At 40.7% G+C, this 22,524-nt stretch overlaps 2 protein-coding genes across 2 annotated transcripts; one reads left to right on the forward strand and one right to left on the reverse strand.

The window, feature by feature from the left end:
• Positions 1 to 8,910: 8,910 nt before the first annotated feature.
• Positions 8,911 to 12,665, forward strand: nfkbiab (nuclear factor of kappa light polypeptide gene enhancer in B-cells inhibitor, alpha b). Its single transcript, XM_026151611.2, has 6 exons — positions 8,911 to 9,293; positions 10,837 to 10,942; positions 11,019 to 11,229; positions 11,649 to 11,737; positions 11,842 to 12,102; positions 12,196 to 12,665. The coding sequence occupies exons 1-6, from the start codon at positions 9,040 to 9,042 to the stop codon at positions 12,229 to 12,231; spliced, it is 957 nt and encodes a 318-aa protein (XP_026007396.1). The 5' UTR covers positions 8,911 to 9,039; the 3' UTR covers positions 12,232 to 12,665.
• A 2,196-nt stretch (positions 12,666 to 14,861) lies between these two features.
• Positions 14,862 to 22,183, reverse strand: psma6a (proteasome 20S subunit alpha 6a). The gene is made up of 7 exons (XM_026151612.2): positions 21,984 to 22,183; positions 20,549 to 20,643; positions 20,343 to 20,424; positions 17,461 to 17,616; positions 16,706 to 16,884; positions 16,015 to 16,109; positions 14,862 to 15,674 (listed from the first exon to the last, which is right to left on the reverse strand). The coding sequence occupies exons 1-7, from the start codon at positions 22,057 to 22,059 to the stop codon at positions 15,617 to 15,619; spliced, it is 741 nt and encodes a 246-aa protein (XP_026007397.1). The 5' UTR covers positions 22,060 to 22,183; the 3' UTR covers positions 14,862 to 15,616.
• Between the last annotated feature and the right edge of the window lie 341 nt (positions 22,184 to 22,524).

Here is a 22,524-nt window from a genome sequence, read left to right on the forward strand (position 1 = left end):
AACAAAACAGGGCTATGAAAACTTTAAAAATCGATTTAACAGAGGATTCCGGCTCTGTGAGCTTTTTCAAAGAGGTCCTTGTAAAGCCGAGGGACCCCTATGGCATAAACAAAACCACCATCGACGCTTTCACTCTGAAAGGCCAGATGTGCTTCAAGTGACAAATTGTGGTGGTAAAATGTTAAAATCAATTCTAACTGTCACCAAGCTGCTGAGTTGCCTGGTTTAAAACACCTGATTTTCAAGATTTTTAACATAACCATCAGTAATAAATGGTAAGCTACACTTTGGTAAACAGTTATTTCACTGGCAAGAAACAATGAAATAGTAATAAATAATGTCATTAGCTATGAGTCATGTTATATACTGTGTACACATCATCAGTTTGTGCCCTACAAACATTTTATATCAGACCTGCTCCCAGAGATTTCCGGGTCCTTCGGCATTGGTCCCATGATGCCGATGTCCTGCCAACAATGATATTGGTCTCAGTCTGATATCACATTTAATCCAAACCACAACAATTTCAAAAAACTAGTCAAGCAGTTTTGGTGCTTAAACCTAACCAAAGTAAAACTAACCAGTGAGAGAAACAGACCATGATGGTTCACAGTAAATTACGCTGTCGCCACTCCATCAGTAAACATTATTAATCATAAATACAATGTTTGTTAACAGTAAAAAGCCATAAACTGAGCTAACAATCAACCAATTATTGATAATTGTTATTATAAAGTGTGGGAATGTGTCTTTTGAAGCCTGATTACGGGTAGATCAGGAGGGTGGGTGTCATGCACGACAGCTGATTGTCTTATCTCATTTAGAGATGAATGTTTCTGAGTCTTCCACGATAGTTTCAACACTTCTGTGAGTTTGACAGTGAGAGACCCGAGTGCTCTGCCAGCCGTCATGTTCTTCCTCGTGCTCAGTTGTGCAGATGTAGACGTGTCAAAGACTGGTGATGAAGTCTTGAGCTGAGCATTTTCTTGATATGACGAGCGAGGGGTGGATCTGATTGTCCATAAACTCATCAGGAAAGTGCATACAGAGGTCAGAGTTAAGCACCTGACTTTCTGTAACCAAAGGTACCATCCGGCCCCTCAGCTTTGGAGCATACTCTCCGAGAAGGCTCATTAAATCACTTTCCACTTTCACTGCTTTGGTTTGCACTGTTGCTTCACGGCAAGAAGATCGCGCATTTAAATCCACGAGCTAGAGTCCAAAGAGTTTAGGTTAAGTGGTGATTCTAGAGGGGCCTGTCTCTCTGTATTAACCCTACAACAGATGAGAGGTTTTGGTATTTAATGGTTGCCTATTTTCTTTTTTTTTGTGTGTCAGTTTTTCTCATCTTTACCTTGACTTTATCTTGCTGTGCTGTTCCCTAATGTCTTGCTTTCTGTTCTACTTCAGAGATAACACAAACGAAACAAAACAGACCAACTGCTACAATCTGGAGTGCTTTGTCTCTAGATCAACATTTCAGTCCTCACCCTGTCCCTGACATGTAAACGTCCTCCATTTCTCTCTATTTTGTTTCGTTGTGGAATCTTATCTTATGAGTCAGTTGCATCCAGTCAATGAGATTTTAAACAATTACCCATCTTCTTTTGACACAATACTTTCTGCCACATTAACTAAATAAAACACCAAACATGACCCAGAATTTTGACAACAAAATGCATGCTCACCCAAAAATTAAAAGACAAAACACATGAGAGGGGTCTTCAACATGTCTGTATCACCAATAGAAAATTACTCTTTCACTCTTTCTGTTTAATGTAAAGTGTTGTATTTTCTTTCCTCTCCAGTAGCTGATGGTAAAATGTAGATATTATACCTACAGTGGTTCTAATTATGCAGCTTTTGTCCAAATTTTCACTGGGCCTTTCTTCCCTATCATAAAAAATCCCTTAGTTGCAAATATCTGAAGTCATCCTGGTTCCTTAATGTAAATTTTTAATTTAATATCCGGAAAACTTATAAAATTCCAATTTTATTTCAATGCACAGCATTATTATTACACTGTAGTTCTTCTTGTAGTTAATAGTTTCCAACTATTTGAGCGCACAATTTTAGTGGAAACTGGATTTTTAAAGGTGTTGTATGCATAAAGTTCATTATTGTTATTATGTTATCTATAAATTTAACAGCAGCTGTTTTGGCTGCTGTCTGTCTTCACACAGGGTTATACAGTAACGTACACTACAGGTTGCTGACAGCGAGTAAACTAGAAGAGTAGCGTGCATTTTAAGCACATGACTGTAAAATCCTCCAGTGGAGTCTGTGGTCCGGGAGAGGAAGCAGGAAATGGAGAAAAATGGGGAAGCAGGTAGAAACAGGTGTGCAGAGTAAAAGTCCAGAGTTCACATCTCTATCATGCTTTCAGTCTTAACAAGTTTACTGATTTGATGAGTCACAATTATTAACTTTGACCCTTTACCACACTGCTTTGTGCGTGGTGTGTGATTCATAGTGAGTCATTGTGCGCAGCACATGTCTGGTCGTGTTCAGAATACCCAGGGATTCCCACGCCACACGCTCAATGTTATCAAGCACAAATATGCTGCAGGTGTGCATTTATATAACAATGACTGTACCTAGAGAATGGAAACAGAAAGGGCTCACGCAAGGAGGCTTTTCACTCCTACACATTCAGTTCATTCAATGGTTTTCAATGGTTCGGGATTCGGATTCAGCTAGTAACACCCAACACATTTGCAAACCCAAAGCAATGACACTCCGGCTCTTGGGAGGATGTAAACCTTTTAAAGTATGAACCAGGAAGTAATTGCCAGACATTTATTTCTGTGTCTTTATTGAACCTTCGGTTAATTTTTAAAAAATTATTTTAACATTAATTTGCACATATGGGTTTAAATTTCTATCATATTTGTTGTACCTGGCTTTTTCTTTTGGAACATATTGCTTGAAAGTGAATTGAGCAATTTCTGTTTTTCGCGGGAAAGAAATCCCACTGGTGGTGTAGAAATCTCAATAACTCACAATAACTGTATCAAATATCATACACTGGGTGGTAAAAAATACAAATAGCCATGTTTACTGGTGACATTTAAAAAGCCCCAGTTTTCTAGTAATCAACTCTATAAAGAAAAACAGGTTTTTTTTTCTAAAGTGTCTTAAAACATCATCAACTCTGACAAATCAGCGTTATTATAGTTTTGTATTTTTCAGTTAATTATTATTTCAGTTTGCTTTCACAAGCATTTCCCGAGTCTCAATAAGCACACCAGCCGACCCCTCATCAGGCAGGTCGTGATCACATTTTCTGCAAACTGACAGAGAGTAAAACTAAAGACTTCTACTCTATATTTTTATTTTATTTATTTTTCCAGGTTCACAAAATAGTTTCAGTTTTATTTTTTTTTTGAAAAGCCTAGTTTCTATTTTTATTTTAGTTAAAGAAATTTCTAGTTTAGTTTTTAGTTAACTATACTCCACAAATATTTAACTTACCACAGAAAATACATCATATCTCAATGTTTCGGTCAGCATAACATTCTCCAGGACTTCTCCAAACCCTTTCACACAGGGCACCAGTGGACCTGCCAGTGCCAGTCAGGGTCAGCACGGGGCCCTCAGACCACCCTCATTAAATCTGTTTTTGATTGTTTGGTCAGAGGCATTTATACCAGTGGCCTGCTAAAGGTCACTGCTGGCAGTGCTCATTCTTTTCTTCCTTGCACACAGGAGCAGATAACGATCCTGCCAATGCGTTAAGGACCTTCTGCGGCCCTGTCCAGCTCTCCTGGAGTAACTGCCTGTCTCCTGGAATCTCATCCATACTCTTGAGACTGTGATGGGAGACATAGCAAGTCTTCTGCCAATGACCAGTATTGATGTACCATCCTGGAGGAGTTGGACTACCTGCGCAACCTCTGAAGAGTCCAGGTATCACCACACACTACCAGTAGTAACACTGACCCTAAATAACTGCAAAACTATTGAAAACACAGTCAGAAAAGTAGGTGGTTGATTAACAAGCCCCTCTGCTACCCTAGAGGTTTCACTGATGCTGTACTCTTCATTGAAAAGTGGTTCTTTAATTTTCTTTTTTTAGTAGTGTATAATAACTTTACTTTTAATTCACCTCAATCAGGCCAAACTGGATTGCCAGGAACTGGCGCCACTATTCCTTGTCCTTCCACCACATTCATGTTTTGTTTGGTCTGCTTTTGTTATCATTACTGTAACCAAGAGAAACGCTGAGGTGACAAATGACAAATGAGGATGCCAGGCATAATATTTGGCACTGTTTTATCTCACTTCCTTTTATGCAGGACCACTTTTGACCTGTGGAAGTACTCTGCCATCTTTATTGTCTAATCAGACAGAATAGGGTTAGTTTCAAAAAGATTATTTCAGAGGAAAACTGTAGATGGTGTGTTTTTGTGTGGCTTTCAGACTACGTGTTGGATTAGGTGGTCGGGTTCATAAAAAAATTAGGTTCATAAAATCTTGCCTTTTTGTGACTGAGAAAAGATAAACTACATGTTGCTCCCTCATCTGATGGCATTGGAAAGGAGGTGCTGGCTAATCATTTCCAAGAAAAGAATGTAAACAAACCAAAGGAGTTGTGTGTATATAATACAAGATGTATTTTGTAACTCCACTTTGCATTTCCACCTACATTTGTGGTCAGAAGTTTACATAGACTCATCGTGGGCATGCATGTCAATTATTTATTTGGGCTGTTTTTTTTCCAGAGTGAAAACAGTGCAACATACATCTTTAATTGGCATATTCCTTTGGAAAGTCCAAGGAATTCACTGAAGACTGAAGGAGAATTGTACATTTACACAAGTTGGGAATGTCTCTTTGGGCCATTTCTAAACAACTACAGATTCCACGGTCATTAGCTCAAACAACTGTGCGTAAGTTATTTGGATGTGTCACCCCTACCTCTGATTTCTTCAACTTCCCCTCAAATCAACAGCAGGATGGTTGAAACAGCCATAATTGACTATTCCAGCAGGACAATGTTCCAAACACATAAAAACTGGTTTTAGAATGGATAAAATGGGATAACATTAAACTTCTGAAATGGCCTTTCCAAAAACCCCGACCACAACACTATTGGAAGTTTGTGAACTATGTTTAAAAGCCAGGTCCATGCCATGATTCAATAAACTCTACCAATCCTGCCAAGAAGAGCGGTCAAATAAGCCAGACTTATACAAAAAGCTTGTTGATAGCTATCAAAAGTGTCTCATGGCAGTGCAACTTGCTAAGGCGTACTGACCTTTCCACCCTCGAAAAAGAACTGGTAAAAGAAATCATTAAAAGCTCAAAATGACCATAAAATTCATGCCCATGATAAGTGGATGCAAATGTTTGACCACAATGGCCTTTTAACAACACCTACAGTAAATTACTATTTACTAAAGTGTAGTTTACCATTTACTATGATGGTTATGTTAAAAATGTTGCACACAGGTCTGTTAAATCAGGCTGGAACGACAACTTGGCAACAGTTAGTTTGGGTGATCATCAAACCCCCATGAGCACTGGACCCTTAAAGGCCCCCGTGGCTGTTTCAGGAGGAAGTACCAGGCGCTCACTCACAAAACCTGGCACCAGGGTCGGGCCTCAGTAACTCTGTCTCCGTGAGGTATCATGATCCATTTATCCATTTTATAGTGAGGGAGGTCTGTGGTAAGGTGCATCCCTCTCTTACAAAGCCATTAATGAAATAAAAACAGAGCTTATCAGAGCTTTGACAACATGACGCCACCTTTCTTCCCCCAGGTTTCCCACTAAAAAGTACATTTTAGCCTTAAGGAGGTGATCTGGGCGAATGCTGATAACTCCTGCTGAAATTAGAAAAGCCTGAAAAAACACACAGACTGCACGGAGAAATCCAGGAATATCATTTCCATGTACTTCTTCCGCATCTCAGGCGGCTAATTAAATGTCTAAAAACATTTCGGAATTTTTTTGTACTGTTTTAAATGTTGCTTGTCTCAAAGTGTCACATAACACAGCTTCCAGTCAGCAGAGCCGCACTGGTTTAATCTGACTGATTTCCAGTCAAAGTGAGTAAGTTGCACTCATTCTAATCATAGCTACGCATATCAGGATTTAAAGAACACAAAGCAGCCCAGAGCTTCCCGTCACTGTTGATACACCGGGATGTGACAGAAACTGTAAATTTGTAAATGTAAAAATCGATAAAAGGTGTGATCTGACACATGCACACATGTGAAAAACAGCTTTGTTTTGTCGTGTTATTTTGTGTCAACTATAGTGCATTTCTTTCCTGCATTTATCTGCTTTATTATGGTTCAAACTGGGGACTTTTTATCACTAGCATTCAAAGCTGATTGCGATGGACAGTGCACACCAGAGTGGGCTCACTCACTGCTTTCAGTTTAGTTTCAGCTTTGGCTTTGACTTCTCTTGTATTGTTATTATGTGGGAGTATTTGTCAGAGGCCAAATGTAACAAGGTCAACTAAGTATTAGTTTGAAGCGAGGCACACAGCCAGTCTACTCCTCTTACTCATTCGGGTAAGGCGTGCATCTTGGCCAAAACTGTATACAGATTAGAATAAGTCCACACTGGATTGGCAGAAGCCTTGAGTTTCCTTCACACTCTCAGTAAAAACATGCATTAAAGCCCCATCATGCAGGAATAAAACAAAAGACCGTTCCTGCACATTTCTAATTTAGTTTAGTTTTGAAAATGCTCCCTTTAAACCTTTATAATTTAAGTTGATAAAGATGTTTTTCATGCCTAGTATCTATTTAAGTTCTAGGTAACTAAAATAGCCGTGGTCTACATAAAAAGCATGTACATGCAGTCAACTGTGGGTGTGCCTGCGGCTTTCGTTGTTTGTGGTTTCTGTAATTTTTCCATTCTCGCATCAGAACATTAAAACATACATGCACTGTAGATCACTTGTAAAATGTACCAAAATATGTATGCACAACGTGATGCACTGCAAACAATGCTGCATAACAACAGCTGCTAATGTGACAGGTTTTGCACAGAGAGCAAAGACCACGAGGTTCCCCGTCTAACTGGTCACATAGACCGAACAATAGGAGGTAAAACAAGCCTGGAGTTTCCCCGAGGCCTCCAGAACATCACGTTCAGCCTGTCGTCTGTTTTTAAAGGGAGAGGTCGAAGCCTCGTTGAGTCTCGCGGGTTTATCCAGAACTTGGAGTCCTTCCAGTTTATCTGCAGGAGAATGGAGGGAGGGATTTCATTCTTAGTTACTGAAGGCACAGAGGCAGTCTGTGGAAGTTTGATTCGCCTTAAAAAAAAATCATCTGCAGACACATCACTCAGTTTAAAAATACTTAACAGGATGTTAAGTAGAGTTATTAGCGCAAGCTTGTAATCTCTGACCTCGATGCTTGCAGGAAACTTGTTTTTTTTTCTATGTATGCGTTAAAATTAGGATTACACAACAAGTAGAAGTATCCTTAAAAATGTCAGTGTTACTTTGGAATAAAGTATACTGTAAGAACAACACTTGATCATGTGGTCAGGATTGGAGGATGTTGGGGAAACTCCGCTAGCATGCGTGCTGGTTTGTGCTCATCACACTATGTTACCATATGATAAATGAAGTGAAATCACAGGGCGGTCACACTCAAAAGTTTTGAAGGAAACTCCTGTACCACCACTGTCTGCTGCAGCCCCCCTCCCTCGCTCCCTCCTTCAGGTCTGCAGCTTCTGTCGAGCGGTTTAGCAGAAGCATGCTAATGAAGGTGCACTTGAAGGCGTTTGCATGCGTGCATCAAGAGAAAAACACACATTGATCTGAACTCAACTATAAGATATTAAACTTTTAAAACTGTGCTTCTAACATCTGGGACACATTCAAGATGGTGCATTAGGGGCTTTTTTAAAGAGGGAGAAAAACCTTAAAAATAATCCAGGATTAAAAACATAAATATACAAGAAGAACCTGGAATAAAATGATTCTCGTTACACAGTGGATTTGCAACAAAAACTGATGCACAGAAGTCAAATCTGTTGGCCCCAATCACAAACGGGCTTCTTCAAAGTCCTTGTTTCTGACTGTACGATGGTAATTCAGAGCGAAAATCACTGGCATTTCCTTATTGCTCAGTCAGACTGCAGTATAATTTGATGAGCTTACCAACTGCAGTCATAATAAGCCTGACTGGAAACTTAAGCCATGTGGATTCTTAACAAATATATATATATATATATATATATATATATATATATATATATATATGTGTGTGTGTGTGTGTGTGTGTGTGTGTGTGTGTGTGTGTGTAGTGGTCTCACATTTACCACTTTAAATCCCAGAAAATGTCCAGGTTTTTACTCCTAAATCAAACAGAATATTCTAATTTTTCCCCTTAAATGTGCCACTCTAAACCTAGAAAATTTGGGGTGGGGGTTAACGTGCATTTGTATTTTTCTCAGTTTACCACTTAAATCTCAGAAAATACACAAGTACTTTTGCTTGAAAATTAACTGCTTTAATCTGGGAATTTCTGAGATTTTCCTCTGAATATTCTTCACCTCCCCGAGCTCCATGTTAATTTTTTTTATTATCGTCATTATTTTCATAACACCAAATGCCCAACTAAAATTTCCCTTTCTTGAAGAATTACATCTAAAGATGTGTGGTGTTGGGCAGTTTCACTGGTGAGGTGCAAAACCTTTGATTTAATCAATTTGCATGACCAAGAAATGACTTTATGTTGCATGCATCCAAATCCAATTACTCACATAATTAATAAGTCTATAGGAATGTGAAATGCCCTGAAGGCTGTATGATTTATGCGCACAACATGCAGCCTGCAGAAGTATTTTCGCTCTCCCTGTGACAAACTGACTAGTGTATTTTATATGTGTCTCAACAGAAATCCCCTGTTGGAGCCAGCAATCTGTGTGCTGTGTTATTCTAAGTGACAGTTTTCTGGAAATCCCCCACCTAGCTGTTAGCTCCGCCCCGCTGCAGCCACAGAGCAGAGGGCATTTACTGCAGTGCAGCGCTGTCGGAAAACACAACTGAACGCACCTCGGACTAACATGGATCTTCACAGGACCAGTATATTAAACCAAATGGATTACAGTCGGGACTCAAAAGAAGGGAAAACGGCTCAGGCCACGGAGGATCGGCTCGACAGCGGTTTGGATTCCCTGAAGGAGGAGGAGTACCAGGCTGTGGCCGCCGAGATCCGCCGGCTCCAGCTGGAATGCGAGGCGCCGGAGCACAAGCAGCTCCCCGCTGCAACCCGAGAGCTGTACGAGTGGCAGACACAGATCACAGAAGACGGAGACACGTAAGTTTGACCCGGAATAAGGTTACCGAGCTCGGATGTTTACCAGTTATTTTCGGGGGGGGGGGGGTGCAACAGTGAGGCTAGGAGAAGGCCCAGCTCGGGTCTTGGAGGTAATTTGATGCCTTTCCTGTGGGGAATGTAGTTCTGCTCCAAGTGAGGCCTACCTTAACCCGAGTGGGGGATTAATTTTTAAGTAGCCAGGATTTTAGGGGTACCGAACGAGTGTCCGGTTTTATTAAGAACGGGTCAACCTGTGGTCAGACACGGCGCTGCTGGACGTAAACAAAAGGCTATTATCAGGAGGGAATCTATTATGGCCGCGGGTCAGATTGGGAAAGTCCCGGGCGCGTCACCAAGGAATCCAAGCGACGCGCGTTCCCGAGAAGTGAAAGAGGATGAAAAGAAAAATGTGAAAAAAGTACCTTAAATGCAGTGAGCGGACACTGGGGGCGAAACCCGATTCTCGAAGAGGCGCGTACGAGTTATTATTGACATTTATTTCAAGGGGAATAACAAAGCAGTCCCCGAAACCCAACTTTTATTTTAACAAAGTTCCTCCGCAGATGAATATAGTTCCTAGTGTTTTAAATGGGCTTACTGCTCGCGCATTAACACTGGGCCAGAGATAAGTTAAATAATCAAAGCAGAGTACCGGAAACTTATGGAAGTACTTTTATGCCAAAATTATACAGGCAAATGGAATAGGTTTGTATTTTTTTTTTTTAAAAGTGATGCAAGTGTAGATGCTTAACCTTTGTTTACTTATGTTTGTTGCACAAATTCAAAGAAAAGTATAGCACTGACACATAATATATAATAATTCAAATTAAGTTTTCTGAAAGGCAAAATACATTTTAAACATTCTAATTATTTTCCTGCAAACATATTATTGAAAGTAAAAGCAGACACAAAAAAGCAATTGGTACCCACCAAAAATGGCATTCCCCAAAAGAAAAAGAAAAAATTTGTAATAAAAGTCCATCTTTGTTTATCAGTAAACCAGAAAGATCTGGACAATGCAGACTTGTTAAGATAAGAGAGATTACATGTAAGCAAAGTCACCCTCACAAGAATCTGGAAAAACCCTGGATTATCGTTGATAAACAGTTACTATGACACCCCTATGTAAGACATGTTTCTATTGGCCATTCTTGTTGAGTGAGTGCATTTTCTTTTTTGTGTAACAAATGTAACTCTCTATGCAGCACTATAGTATTTTACACCAATTCAAACAAAAGCATAAAAGCCAAGTTAGAGAACAAAGGGACACTTCTGAACTGAAGCTGTTACATCAATCATTTAAGTTTTACAGTTACACAATTTTACTGTAATCACAGGAAGTTACTCTATTTAGGTGTAAAATAAGTTTTTTTCCTTGTAAATTTATTATTACAAATATTTATGAAAATAATTGAGTGTTTTCTTCATAGTTAATACTTTTTTGTAACTGTATCTGATGTAGACGAAAAGGCACGAAGTTGTGTAAAATTTGCTTTTATCTTTGGTTTGTTACTTAAATTGTTTTATTTTTATGTTTCTGCAGGCTGCTCCACTTGGCAATCATCCATGAGGCCAAAGAATTCATCAAAACCATGATCGACCAGTCTAAAAACACAGACTTCCTCAACAGACAGAATGACCTGAGACAGGTATGCACAACACAGCTCTTAACACCCCACCTGCATCCGCCATCATGACATTACTAAAATACCTGTCCCTCTCCAGACTCCTCTCCACCTGGCGGTAATAACAAAACAGCCGGAGGTGTGTCTCAACCTCCTGGTGTCCGGCTGTGACCCCACGCTGGTGGACAACAATGGAGACACGCCTCTCCACATTGCCTGTCGCCACGGTAACCTGCACTGCTTCAGCGTCATCACACAGAAAAGCCGACCAGAGCACCTACACACGGCGATGGCTGCCTGCAACTATAACGGTAAGTGATGCTTTCCTCGCCTGAGACACGTTAACATTTTAGTTTTTGGGTCCACTTGCTGTTAGTTAGCCCCGAAGACTGCAGTTAAGTGACCAAGAGGAGCTTAACCCAACCTATTATGCAGTAGTTAATGTCTAAATAAAAAAGGTGGACACCTCTCTTTAAGACTTTTGTGTAAACATTTTTCCGTTAAGCACTGCCATGCACACTCAGTATTTTTGGGGGGTTAAAAAAGACAGTAAATCAAATCCAAAAAAGAACATTGATATGAATGCATGTGTTTCACAACCCACACCCAGCAGTTTTTGCTAATTACTAAGAATAACAAAAGAATATGGAAATACATCTTTGTATTTCCTGTTGCAGTCTCGCTCTGGAATCAACTTTTAATTTTTCTTTTCCTTTTCTGTGTTGTGCAGGTCAAAACTGCCTCCACCTGGCTTCAGTGCAGGGTTTCCTCTCACTGGTGGAGAGACTGGTAGATCTGGGAGCTGACATTGATGCAAAGGTAACTTTCACCTCTTCTGTATGGAAAAAATAAAAGAATTCTTTGTTAATCTTTGTTAGTCTCTTTGTTAATACTAATGCCTTTGCCTCCTTGCTGTTTTACAGGAGCAGCATAACGGTCGCAGCGCGCTCCACCTGGCTGTGGACCAGCAGAATCTCCTCTTGGTCAAACTGCTGCTGAAAAAAGGAGCGAACCCAAACCTCCTGAGCTTTGGGGGCCACAGCCCCTATCACCTCACCATTGGTTTGGATAACTGGGAAATCAACAAAGAGCTGTACTCTGTGACCCATCCTGACCTGAGGGAGCTGCCAGACAGCGAGTCAGACGACAGTGACGAAGAGGAGCACATGAACTCTGACGATGAGGTACGTTTCAAAATCGTACAGCCGGTCTGGCACAAATGAAGTGTGTCACTAGTTGGTGTGTGACCATTTCTATTTCCTCCCATGTGTCTGCAGGTGAATTACGATGACATTCAGTGGAATGGACATTAGCAGGAAGAGAGAGGGCGGGGGAAGTTACAGAGACCAGAGGCTGTGACGGTGAAGGATGGACGGATGGGGGGGCACGGCACGTTCCTTACTTCTGCTGTGACGTGGATGACAACGATGGGGTCGGGCGATGCAGCGAGGTGACGTGACCGCTTCCAGGCAGCTGAGCAGGAAGAATTAAACAGACTGCCGGCGACTGCATGATCGCATGTGACACATAATGACGGGATGGATCGCTTGTATTCTGTGGACGTCCATACATACGTGAAGATGCTCCTCCAGCAGCTCTGCTGTATGATAGTGTAAATGCTGTGTATACAAAGATGTATTTTTTATGGAAGCTGTGAATGTGTACAGTTGAGCAGGTTGTATATGTGAGACAGCAAATGGGTTCAGCACACTCCATTAAATTAAAACACTCATATTTAACAGTGAAAGCCTCCTGTGTGACAGTGTTATTTGTTGGGATGGGAATATTTTTACACGAGACATCAGAAGTAGTCGTATATGGCGTGTAATCGCAATCGGCAGAGCCTGACAGCAATAAAAATCTGCAATTACACGGGAAATGAATGTAACCACGTGGTCTCCTGCTGCCGTCACTGAGTCTGCTCGTATAAACGCTCCCATCAAAGCATGACAGCTCAACTTCACTCCTGACCGGACACTTCTTTTTTCCCTTTCTGATTTTCATATAATACAGGAAAGCGCTGATAACTCCTTTCCACTGAATGAGGAACTGGTAGTCAATTGAGCTGCGAATTCCTCCTTTTAGATGTGTGTGTTTGTATAGACAAGAGGCTTCGGGAATTTTTCTGTGTGTGTAATGAGGTCAATTGCCCTGTCATTTAAATCAGGAAGTTTTTCTGGAGGGTGTGGCTAAGAGGGAAGGGACAGGAAATTCCCAGGAACGGAACAATTCAGCTATTGGCGACATTCCTGCTTGTCATTCACCTTCCGAAGAACAGGAACAACAGGATGCTGAAGTCAAGTGACAGAAGTTGGGAAGGAAGGGAGCTGCGTGTAAAATAAATATCCACTGTCATTAAATTACTGCAGAATTGTGTTTAAACCTTACATTTTAATACTTTAGCAGACATGAAATATTTTCCCCTCCCTTACGCAAAAGAAAAAATGAACTAAAGTTCATGTTTATAGACTGTTTATAGTAAACCTTGGTCCACAAGGCAACCCAGGACTTTAATTAAAGGAGATGGCCACGGAGCCTGCAACGTATCAGAATACTGCGTCAGAGGGCAGCCCTGCACCTTAATACACAAGCATTACGTGAAGAATGATGCTGCACAAGAGTTTAATTGTTTTCTACTGAATAAGTCTTCTGCTAAGAGATATTAATTAAAAAAAAAGGGTATTTAGGCTATAAGTCACATTCTTACTCAACAGGACAAACAATTTAGCATCAAAACGACTGAATGAGCTGTTCTTAAAAAGACAAAAGCCTCATTGAGCGCAGGATAAATCTGGAAACAGAAACAGGGTAGATGTGTTATCACTTAACAGGGAGAATGAACTGGACCAGTACAGTTTTAATGTACTGTACATCTACTCAACAGCAGACAATGCTTTAAAATCAATATTAAAGTGATAGGCATATTAATGAATCAATAGCTACAATCAAAGGTAAAATGCATGGTGAGTATTATTACTCACCATGTACACTTCGAGTAAAAGTAGTAATGTTGATTTTATGGACTGGTATTCTGCTGGGTGGCCTCATCTGTAATCATACGGCATAAAATATCAGCAGATTTATGTTTAAAACACTAACCATAGCTTTTAAATAATTGGCATGGAGCACAAAGTATAATATTGTGTTTTTCACGTTGCATACTACACCTTACAGATGCTTGAACGCTTCAGAAAAGTAAAGAGAAAGAAAGGTTTCAGTGTGGACATCAAGCTTAGGCTTTGCACTTTTTAAAAGCAAGTATCCAGACCATTAACGACAATGGATCATCTCACATGTTCTTTTGCCTGAACTTTGCTCCATTTTCGGCCTAACCAGAGTAAACGGTGCCTCAGTGCTTGTTTACTTTGTACCCACAAAAGGTTGATCATGAGACTTAACACACAGACAGCAGTGGGCATTGTAAGCGTGAGGGTACTCGGTCTAATGGCGCTGCTGAGTGGGCACATAGGTCGCGATATGTGCAAAGCGACTGACCGCGGCAGGAGCGTTTCCAGTACTGGAAATAAACAGCAAAAGTCGGCTCAATTGGGGCAAAAATCCCAATCCCAATTATCTTGTTAAACACAGAGATCGTGATTATTTAAAATAATTTCTCCCAGACATCAGAAAATAGTGGATTCAATACATTTTCAAAGAAGATGTGTTGTTAGGCGAAACGATCAAATTAATGCAAAGCAGAATGCAGCAGAATAATCGTTTGCATTAGGTGCAGTTCTCACTGGGTGTAAACAAACTGTGCTATACCTTCATGGGTACATGATACTCGCTTTGTATCAGGAAGCAGGCATAGTAAAGATCGTTTACTGTGGAAGCTGACTGTTCAGACATTTGCATTCTCACTTGTACACTCTGTCGAGTAATTTCGAGAGAGCTAAGAGCCGTCAGACAGGAATGAATGTGCGCAGAGAATCAAACACCTGTGTTAAATAAAAAGTGTGTTTAATAGAAGTGTGGAAATGTACAGCAGCTGCAGCAGAAGGGCAGGTAGATCAAAACACCAGCTTTCTAGTGACCTGAGCAGATTTAAACAGGGGTGTGACAATGACCTGCTGCTGTAGGAGAATTCCCACAGCTGTTCCCTGGGTTATCATCGAGTACAGAGCATGAATTTCATCCTGAAACTGAAGACAGTGCAGAGGGGAAAGCTTAAACACTGAAGAAGAGAGACACATATGTAAGTGGTAGCCCTGAGAAAAGATGGTCAGGAAGCACTGCCGAGCACAGTGAAGCTACAGGACCACTGAGTCCACATTTAAGAGGTATTGTGCTGTAAGTTGTAGTGTTACCACACCTCCACCTTCCAATCTGCTCATGTCACACATGTCATGAAGTCATTCAGGCTGAGCTGCTGCGCTGCGGCCGTCTGTCACATCAGCTGCCACATCACACTTTATGTGTCACGTCAGGGACTGATCTGAATGTCCCGTCCACGATCTGAGACATTTAGCAGCTGGCTGCAGAAGGAAAACACAGGAGGGGGCAGGGGTTTGGGTACATGGATAATATCATGTCCTGTTTGTGACCAGATAGCATGGAGGGGTGGGGGTGGGGTTATCTGTTACTGTTCATCTCTTTTTGAAGAAGATGATACCAGCTCCTCCTTCATCTTCCTTCCAGCTGAGACATTTTGTGTGTTGATGCTTTTTACTGTTTATCATCCGTTCTTATAAAACCGCTTCACTCCCGCTCAGACAAAGTCATCAGGTGAGCATCGATCTCGGCCTCTGACAGAATCCTGGAACACAAACGCACAGTTATACGGTCATACTTTTTCATTCTGCCAACACACATACGGATATATCGAGAACAAGCTCCACATGTAAGTCCTTGCTTTGATCTCAACCTCTAGCTGTTTTTAGTTTTAGGGAATTTCCATTACAACACCGGCCTTTTTTTCTCAAATTATTTAGCAATAAACCAACACAGCCGACACATTACCGGCGTTTTAACGCTTTCAACTTTTTAATCAGCAACGGCCCGCTTCGTTCTGCAAAACTAATTTGATGCAGTGGCTGACTCAAGATCACGTTCTTACTCAAAGCTATCGAGAAGCTTTATTTCAGAAAAACACTCACTTGAATTTGGGCTCTTGTGCTGTGATGACTCCGATCTCTAGCTCTGAGGGCTTGAAGTCGATGGACAGAACAGTAGACAGGCATGAGATAGCCGTCTGTTTGGAGACAAAGGGGAGAACTTCGTATTTAAACATGATACAGAAAATTAAAGTAAAAGAAAAAAGTTATTATATATGCATTTATTATACATACATACATACGAGGGGTGGGCAACTGAGTTCAGCAAATGGAAGACAACAGTCCCAGTTTCTCATGTACCCACCTCTGATATAAATACTTTACCATATTAAAGAGGGTTTCAATAAGTCAGTATCTTTTTGATTCAGAGACCACAGGAAACCATTCAGAGACTGGTTTCTAATTCCAACAGGGCTTGTTTGAATTTTTTTTCCAAAAATCAACAACCTTCCCTAACGTCAACTGGCTTGGAAAACACCAAGCAATTCACTGAAATTACCCCACATAGTCACAGCTATAAAATTCACACACATTTCCTGATACGTCAATAAAAATCACCTAACTCCCCTTACTCGGCTGTCCAGAAAGTATCCTGTAAAATCCCCAACATTCCCGAAGCTCCATAGGGCGGAAACGCCCTGCAGCCTTCATCGTTACCGGGCCGTTTTTGGACAAAATTCCAGTGCAACAGAAAAGAATATGGAATTATTTTGTGTATTCTGGTGTATTTTACCTCTATAGTCTGCTCATAAGTCCAGTCCAGCTTCTTCTTCACTTTCTTCTCCAGGAAACTAGTGGCCTCTGTCTGTTTCACTCCGGCTGCCGTGGCCTTGAAGCCGCAGTAGTAGCCGGCTGGATCGCACTTGAACAGCTGTGGGCCCAATTCCTCATCAATCCCGATCACTATCATACCTGCAGGGTGGAATGAAAATAGGAGAGGACAAAAAAGAAAAGAAAGAAGTCATATAAAATGGTAAATGGTCTGTATTTGTATAGCGCTTTACTTGGTCCTAAGGACCCCAAAGCGCTTTACACTATACACAATTATCCACCCATTCACACACTGGTGATGGCAAGCTACATTGTAGCCACAGCCACCATGGGGCGCACTGACAGAGGCGAGGCTGCCGGACACTGGCGCCACCGGGCCCTCTGACCACCACCAGTAGGCAACGGGTGACGTGTCTTGCCCAAGGACACAACGACCGAGACTGTCGGAGCCGGGGCTCGAACCGGCAACCTTCCGATTACAAGACGAACTCCCAACTCTTGAGCCACGATCGCCCCATTGCACACCACATTTTTAGACACGCAAAAAAAAGGAGAAATTTAACAACTTTCTGCATCAGATTTCAAAATACTGTGTAAACTGAAGCTTGCAGACATTAAGAAAATGCTCTGAAAAAAGTTTCAATTTCAGTTTTAATACATGGAGTGATATCAAAATGCAAACACACACACACACACACACTAACACAAATTACGTACAGCAGCCTAGCGGTCTCATCTCTGCGTTCTGGGTGTAAACCTGGGAGATGTCGGCCATGCGTTTGCACAGCATGTCCACGGGCACCTCGTAGCCATACTTGTACATCCAGTTAGCCGCCTCGTACCGTGCACGCTGCACCTGAGACCTGCCATCAGCTGGACAGAAGGAAGGGAAAGAAAATCATGTCACAGCAGCTCACATCACTTTAAACTGCCATTTAAAACATTTGCTCTCTCACTAATGGGACACGGGCTTGTTTTAATAAATGAATTACTTTGAAGTGATACAGCCCTCGGGTCAGGCATTTCCCTGCAGGAGATCCGACTATGTTCATTTGTGTTTCAGTTCTGTTTAGTTGTGTAATATAAACATTTTTAGTTACAGCTCATGTGGTCTCCCTCTGTAAAAATTGAGGGCTCATCAAGGATCAGTCTGGTCAGATGAAGCTGTAACTTGGGCTGGAGGCCAGAATTATTTAAGTGCTTTGACTTTTTAAAAAATTAACAGCTGGTATGATATGGTAAGTTGGTCTCATTGGAAGTGGTAGCAGGCTCTTAGAGGTAGCTTTCTGCCAACCTTTTTAAGAGCTAGGTGTCTTAACAGGAAGCTTAGTTTAATTGTATACATCAGCATTGTTTTTCCAATACTAGGGTTTGTTGTGGATCATGAGATGAGTCAGATGAGACATTGCTTACTAGGAATAGTTATTGTAGCTTTAATCTGTAAATGGAAACAGACAAGGCTATAAGCTCAGGATCACATCTATACCTAACGAGGGAGTACTGTATGGTGGGGACTTTCTGGACCTTCTGATTAAGAGTTCTTCTACCACCTCTGTTTAAGGTTACAGGTTAGTTATTTTCCAGCTTAGCTTTGTTGAATCAACACAGAGCTACGCCATAGTGGGCACTTACACTTGTGTGTTCGAGCATATTCCTGGCTGAGTGCTTACATGGACTGCTAGAGCTTTGAAAAAGAGAAAATGCCATGTCTACACTGCTATTATTGCATTACAGTTAATAATATTATAGCCAGAGACGTCAATCCTCCTCCTGAATGTCAGCAACACAAAAGAGATGTGGGTTGACTTAACATCATGTGGACAGCTACAGGTACTTTGGTGTAAACTTGAGTGACAGACTGCACTGGAGGACCAACAGCGATGCTGTGTACAAGAAGGGGATAAGCAGATTCTACTTTCTGAGGAAGCTCAGATTGTTTAGTGTGCGGCAAGAGGTTGGCTATCTACCAGTCTTTGGAGTTACATAGATAAGGTTAACTGGTAGTTCTAATTTGCCCCTAGGTTTGAATGTGAGTGTGAATGGTTGTCACTCTGTGTGAGCTTTGTAACAGACTGGCGCCCTGACCAGGATGTACTTCTCGCTAGGATAGGCTCCAGGCCCTCTCTGTGAATTGGATAAGTGGGAGAAGATGGATGGATAACTGTTGTATATAAAATTTTGTGCTACCTAACATAATAATGCCTTCATTATGGGCTTGCATACTTCTAACCGTGCTGTTTTTATTACACTATTTGAATTTCTGTTCTTGTGGGATCAATAAAGTATCTTTAATTTTTCTAATTTTCTGTGTTTACACAGCACGTTTACTACCAAGCAGATCAATCACAGTGTTGTTGATTGTTTTTCTGGGTTGGTGCACATCCAGCTGTGCCACTGCCGATTCATGATTAGATGAAATCAAACTTTATGTAGGCAGAGGCTGACATTAACTTGTTGTCTTAATATGTTGCTCTTAAAGGTTTCATCAGCCCCGAGACTGGGAATCTCCAGGATGTGCTGGAGCAGGAGAAGAAGCAGTACAACCTTTGTGGTTTAGTTTTAATTGCACATATCAGCAGTTTTTCCAGTACAAGCATCTGTTGTGGAACATAAGTCAGATGAGACACTGCTTACCAGGAATAATCAGTCTCATTATTTTTTCCATTCATTTGTACTTTAGTGTGTGATTTCATCATGTGACTTTTACCCACTGTTATGTTATTATTCTATTAGTGTTCAGTCCTTGTGTGCAGTTTCATCTTAAATGTTTTTTTTAATATAAACCATAAACCTGCCACAGATTATTGATGAATATATGTATGTGTGACTAAATCTGGCACTTTAATGACAGACCTGAGTTTTCATATTAAACACTGCCGCTTCTTAAATAAAACCCACAAACAGAAACAGATGTAAGCTTCACATGACCCTCATCTGTTTACTCACATACAGCGCTGTTTGTCTTGTCTTTTTCCTGTACTTAAATCTGCTCTTCCTTGTTCTACAACCTTTATTGTCGACTGAAAAAACACATTTTTTTTATACACTCTGTCTCAAATTTCAAGCAAGTGTTTATGTGCAGTTTCTGGAAATGTCTTGTGTTCTTCTGCAAGCTTAGCTGCATGCCACTGAAAAAGTTTGCATTATTTGAAGTATAATTTGTAACTCAGTAACTCTGAATAGTCTGCAGGAAAGAAGAGGATAACTAAAATGTGCAGCTGCAACATCATGAGGAGAGTATATTGCAACTTCAGTTACACTATATTACCAAGACTAGCTCCTGAGAGCGATTCATTCTTTCACAAATGTTTGCAGAAGCAGTCTGCATGTCTAGATTTTTTACACCTGTGGTCATAGAAGTGATTGGAACACCTGGATTCCTTGATTTCAAATGGGTGAGTGAATACTTTTGGCAATATAGAGTATATCTGTTACCTTAACTCCAAATCACAACTCTGCTAATACACTGGAGGCTGCATCAGGGCCAAATCAGCCCATTTTCTTATTATTTTATACAAAAGAAACAAAGAAGACTGGAGAAAAAAAGCTTAACATTGTCCCCCATAATAAGAGTAGATAATAAGCTTCCTGCTGCTTACCAGTCATGCCGGTCATAACACATCCTATGTTCTCTGTGATTTTGAACAGGTGTGTGACTGTCGCAGCGTCCAGGAGCTTGTCCTGAGGAAGACACAAAGAAAGGCGCCCCTAACAGATGAACTCGCCACACGGGCCACCATCGATACACCAATCAATGTCGTTTTAGGAATCGGATCACACGAATGTGAAAGAAACGCAAACTCACAGGAACTTTCTTCTGCGTCACGACTACAGCACAGTCCTTCCCTCTGACGGCCACAGAGGTCAGTCCGCCCTGGTTTATCGCTTTAAAGGCATACTCTGAAGAGTGAAGAGAGGCAGGCAAAATGAAATATACACAAACTTCATGACTGAACATTTTAAAAAAGTAACAAACTAGCTACTTGTTCTTCTTATCAGTACATTGATGATGATTGTTAAATGACCTGTAAATTTCACTTCCTGGTGTCACAAATACATCACTCTTTGAGGTGCTGATAAAGAAAGGCACCTTTTACTTATTTTCTTTTTCATTTTGCTTCTTCTCTTTCTTCAGTGCTAACACATCGATGTCAGATTCTTTTGACAAAATATTTCCATATCTTCATGATTAAACTGAAAGCAATTATAACTCACACAAGAGAATGAGGAAACTATTTGTTATATGTTATTCAGTTCTTTACATTTGCTTACAGTTTCCTTGTTTCACTTAGCCTTTAAATAGAAACACAAATTAACGCTTTATAATTTATTAGAGTTATTATGATTTTGTGTTTTTCTTTCTATTAATTTGAAATTTTGTTTTCAAGTTCTTGTAGTTCAGTTTCCAAACTACAGTTATTTGTTGAATTTTTTGTTATCTGTCTGTGATGTAGAATTTGGAGACGTGGCACTGAAAAAATGGGCCAAGCTGGAGGTGGCAGAGCTGGAGATGCTCATATTTTCATCCCAGAAGATTAAAAATGAGTACATCAGAGGGACAGCTCAGACTGTGGTTTGGCGACAAAGTCAGAGAGGCAATGCTAAGATGGTTTGGACATGTACAGAGGCGAGATAGTGGATACATTGGACAAAGGATGCTGAAGATGGAACTAGCAGGCAGGAGGAAAAGAGGAAGACCTCAGAGAGGATTCATGGATGCAGTGACAGAAGACATGCAGAGATCTGGTGTGACAGAGTAGGATGCTAGCGACAGGGTGAGATGTGGATCTGCAAAAGAACAAAAATGACTAATGCACATTAATGCATGCTGCATGTTCGACTCCCCTGCTTTAAGAATTTTAGAGAGATCCTGTTAGAATAAAAACAATACTCATATAAACACATGCGCATGCGTGGTCCTGCCGGCCGTATGGACCTTAAGCTAAAACTAACGTTTAATTTAGTCCCCTTTATACATTATTAGCTAGCTTTTACTAGTCTATAATTGCAGCTAACTGAAATGTTTTGCTTTAATGATATGACTCATTAGTTGCTCCGTTAAGTCGGATTAACTGCCTCAATACATTTAATTAATTTTCATAATAGCTATTTTCTTGCCACACTGCCCTGTGGTGACATATTTAATCAGCCTTGAGCTTTGTGAGTAGCTGCTGTTAGCCTGCTAGCAGGCAGTGATGACAGAGCAGGTTAAGGTTCTGTTCGGTTCTCTTATTACTGACCGACTTGGTAGAGCCTTCCCTCCGGGGAGAAGATGGTGATGTGCCGGTCAAACCCCGCACTCGATCCCCGGGACATGACGGCAGGAAATAATTGAGGTAAAGTGGTCTAGACCGAATCTGAAACTAAACTGAGGTAAAAACAGAAGCAAAACATGGCACGGTTCTGCACCGGAAGCAGACGAGAGCTTTCATATCCGGGTCAACTGTCTGTAGTTTTTGTATTTTTATTTTTAACAAGTAGTTCAATCAGGTGGTGTATTCGTAACAATATCAAAATATATTTCTTGACAATTACAGAATATGACGTTTGTGCAATTTTCTTTTTGGAGTAAAGACAAAACCTAAAAGTTCTTTCCTAAAAGGCCTTTTCACCAGCTACAGATGAAGATTGTTAGATTTGCTTTCTTTTCCCGTTTGACCTTTAAGAAGGAATGTTTCCCGAGAGATTGTGTATATGAATAGATTCTGGAAACTTGAGAAAATTCAAATTATATTCAAACTTGTGCTGCACAATTAAAGTTGTACTTCCTTAGATTTTTTT

This window comes from Astatotilapia calliptera, chromosome 19 (genome assembly GCF_964374335.1).
Source record: "Astatotilapia calliptera chromosome 19, fAstCal68.1, whole genome shotgun sequence".
NCBI classification, from domain to species: domain Eukaryota; kingdom Metazoa; phylum Chordata; class Actinopteri; order Cichliformes; family Cichlidae; genus Astatotilapia; species Astatotilapia calliptera.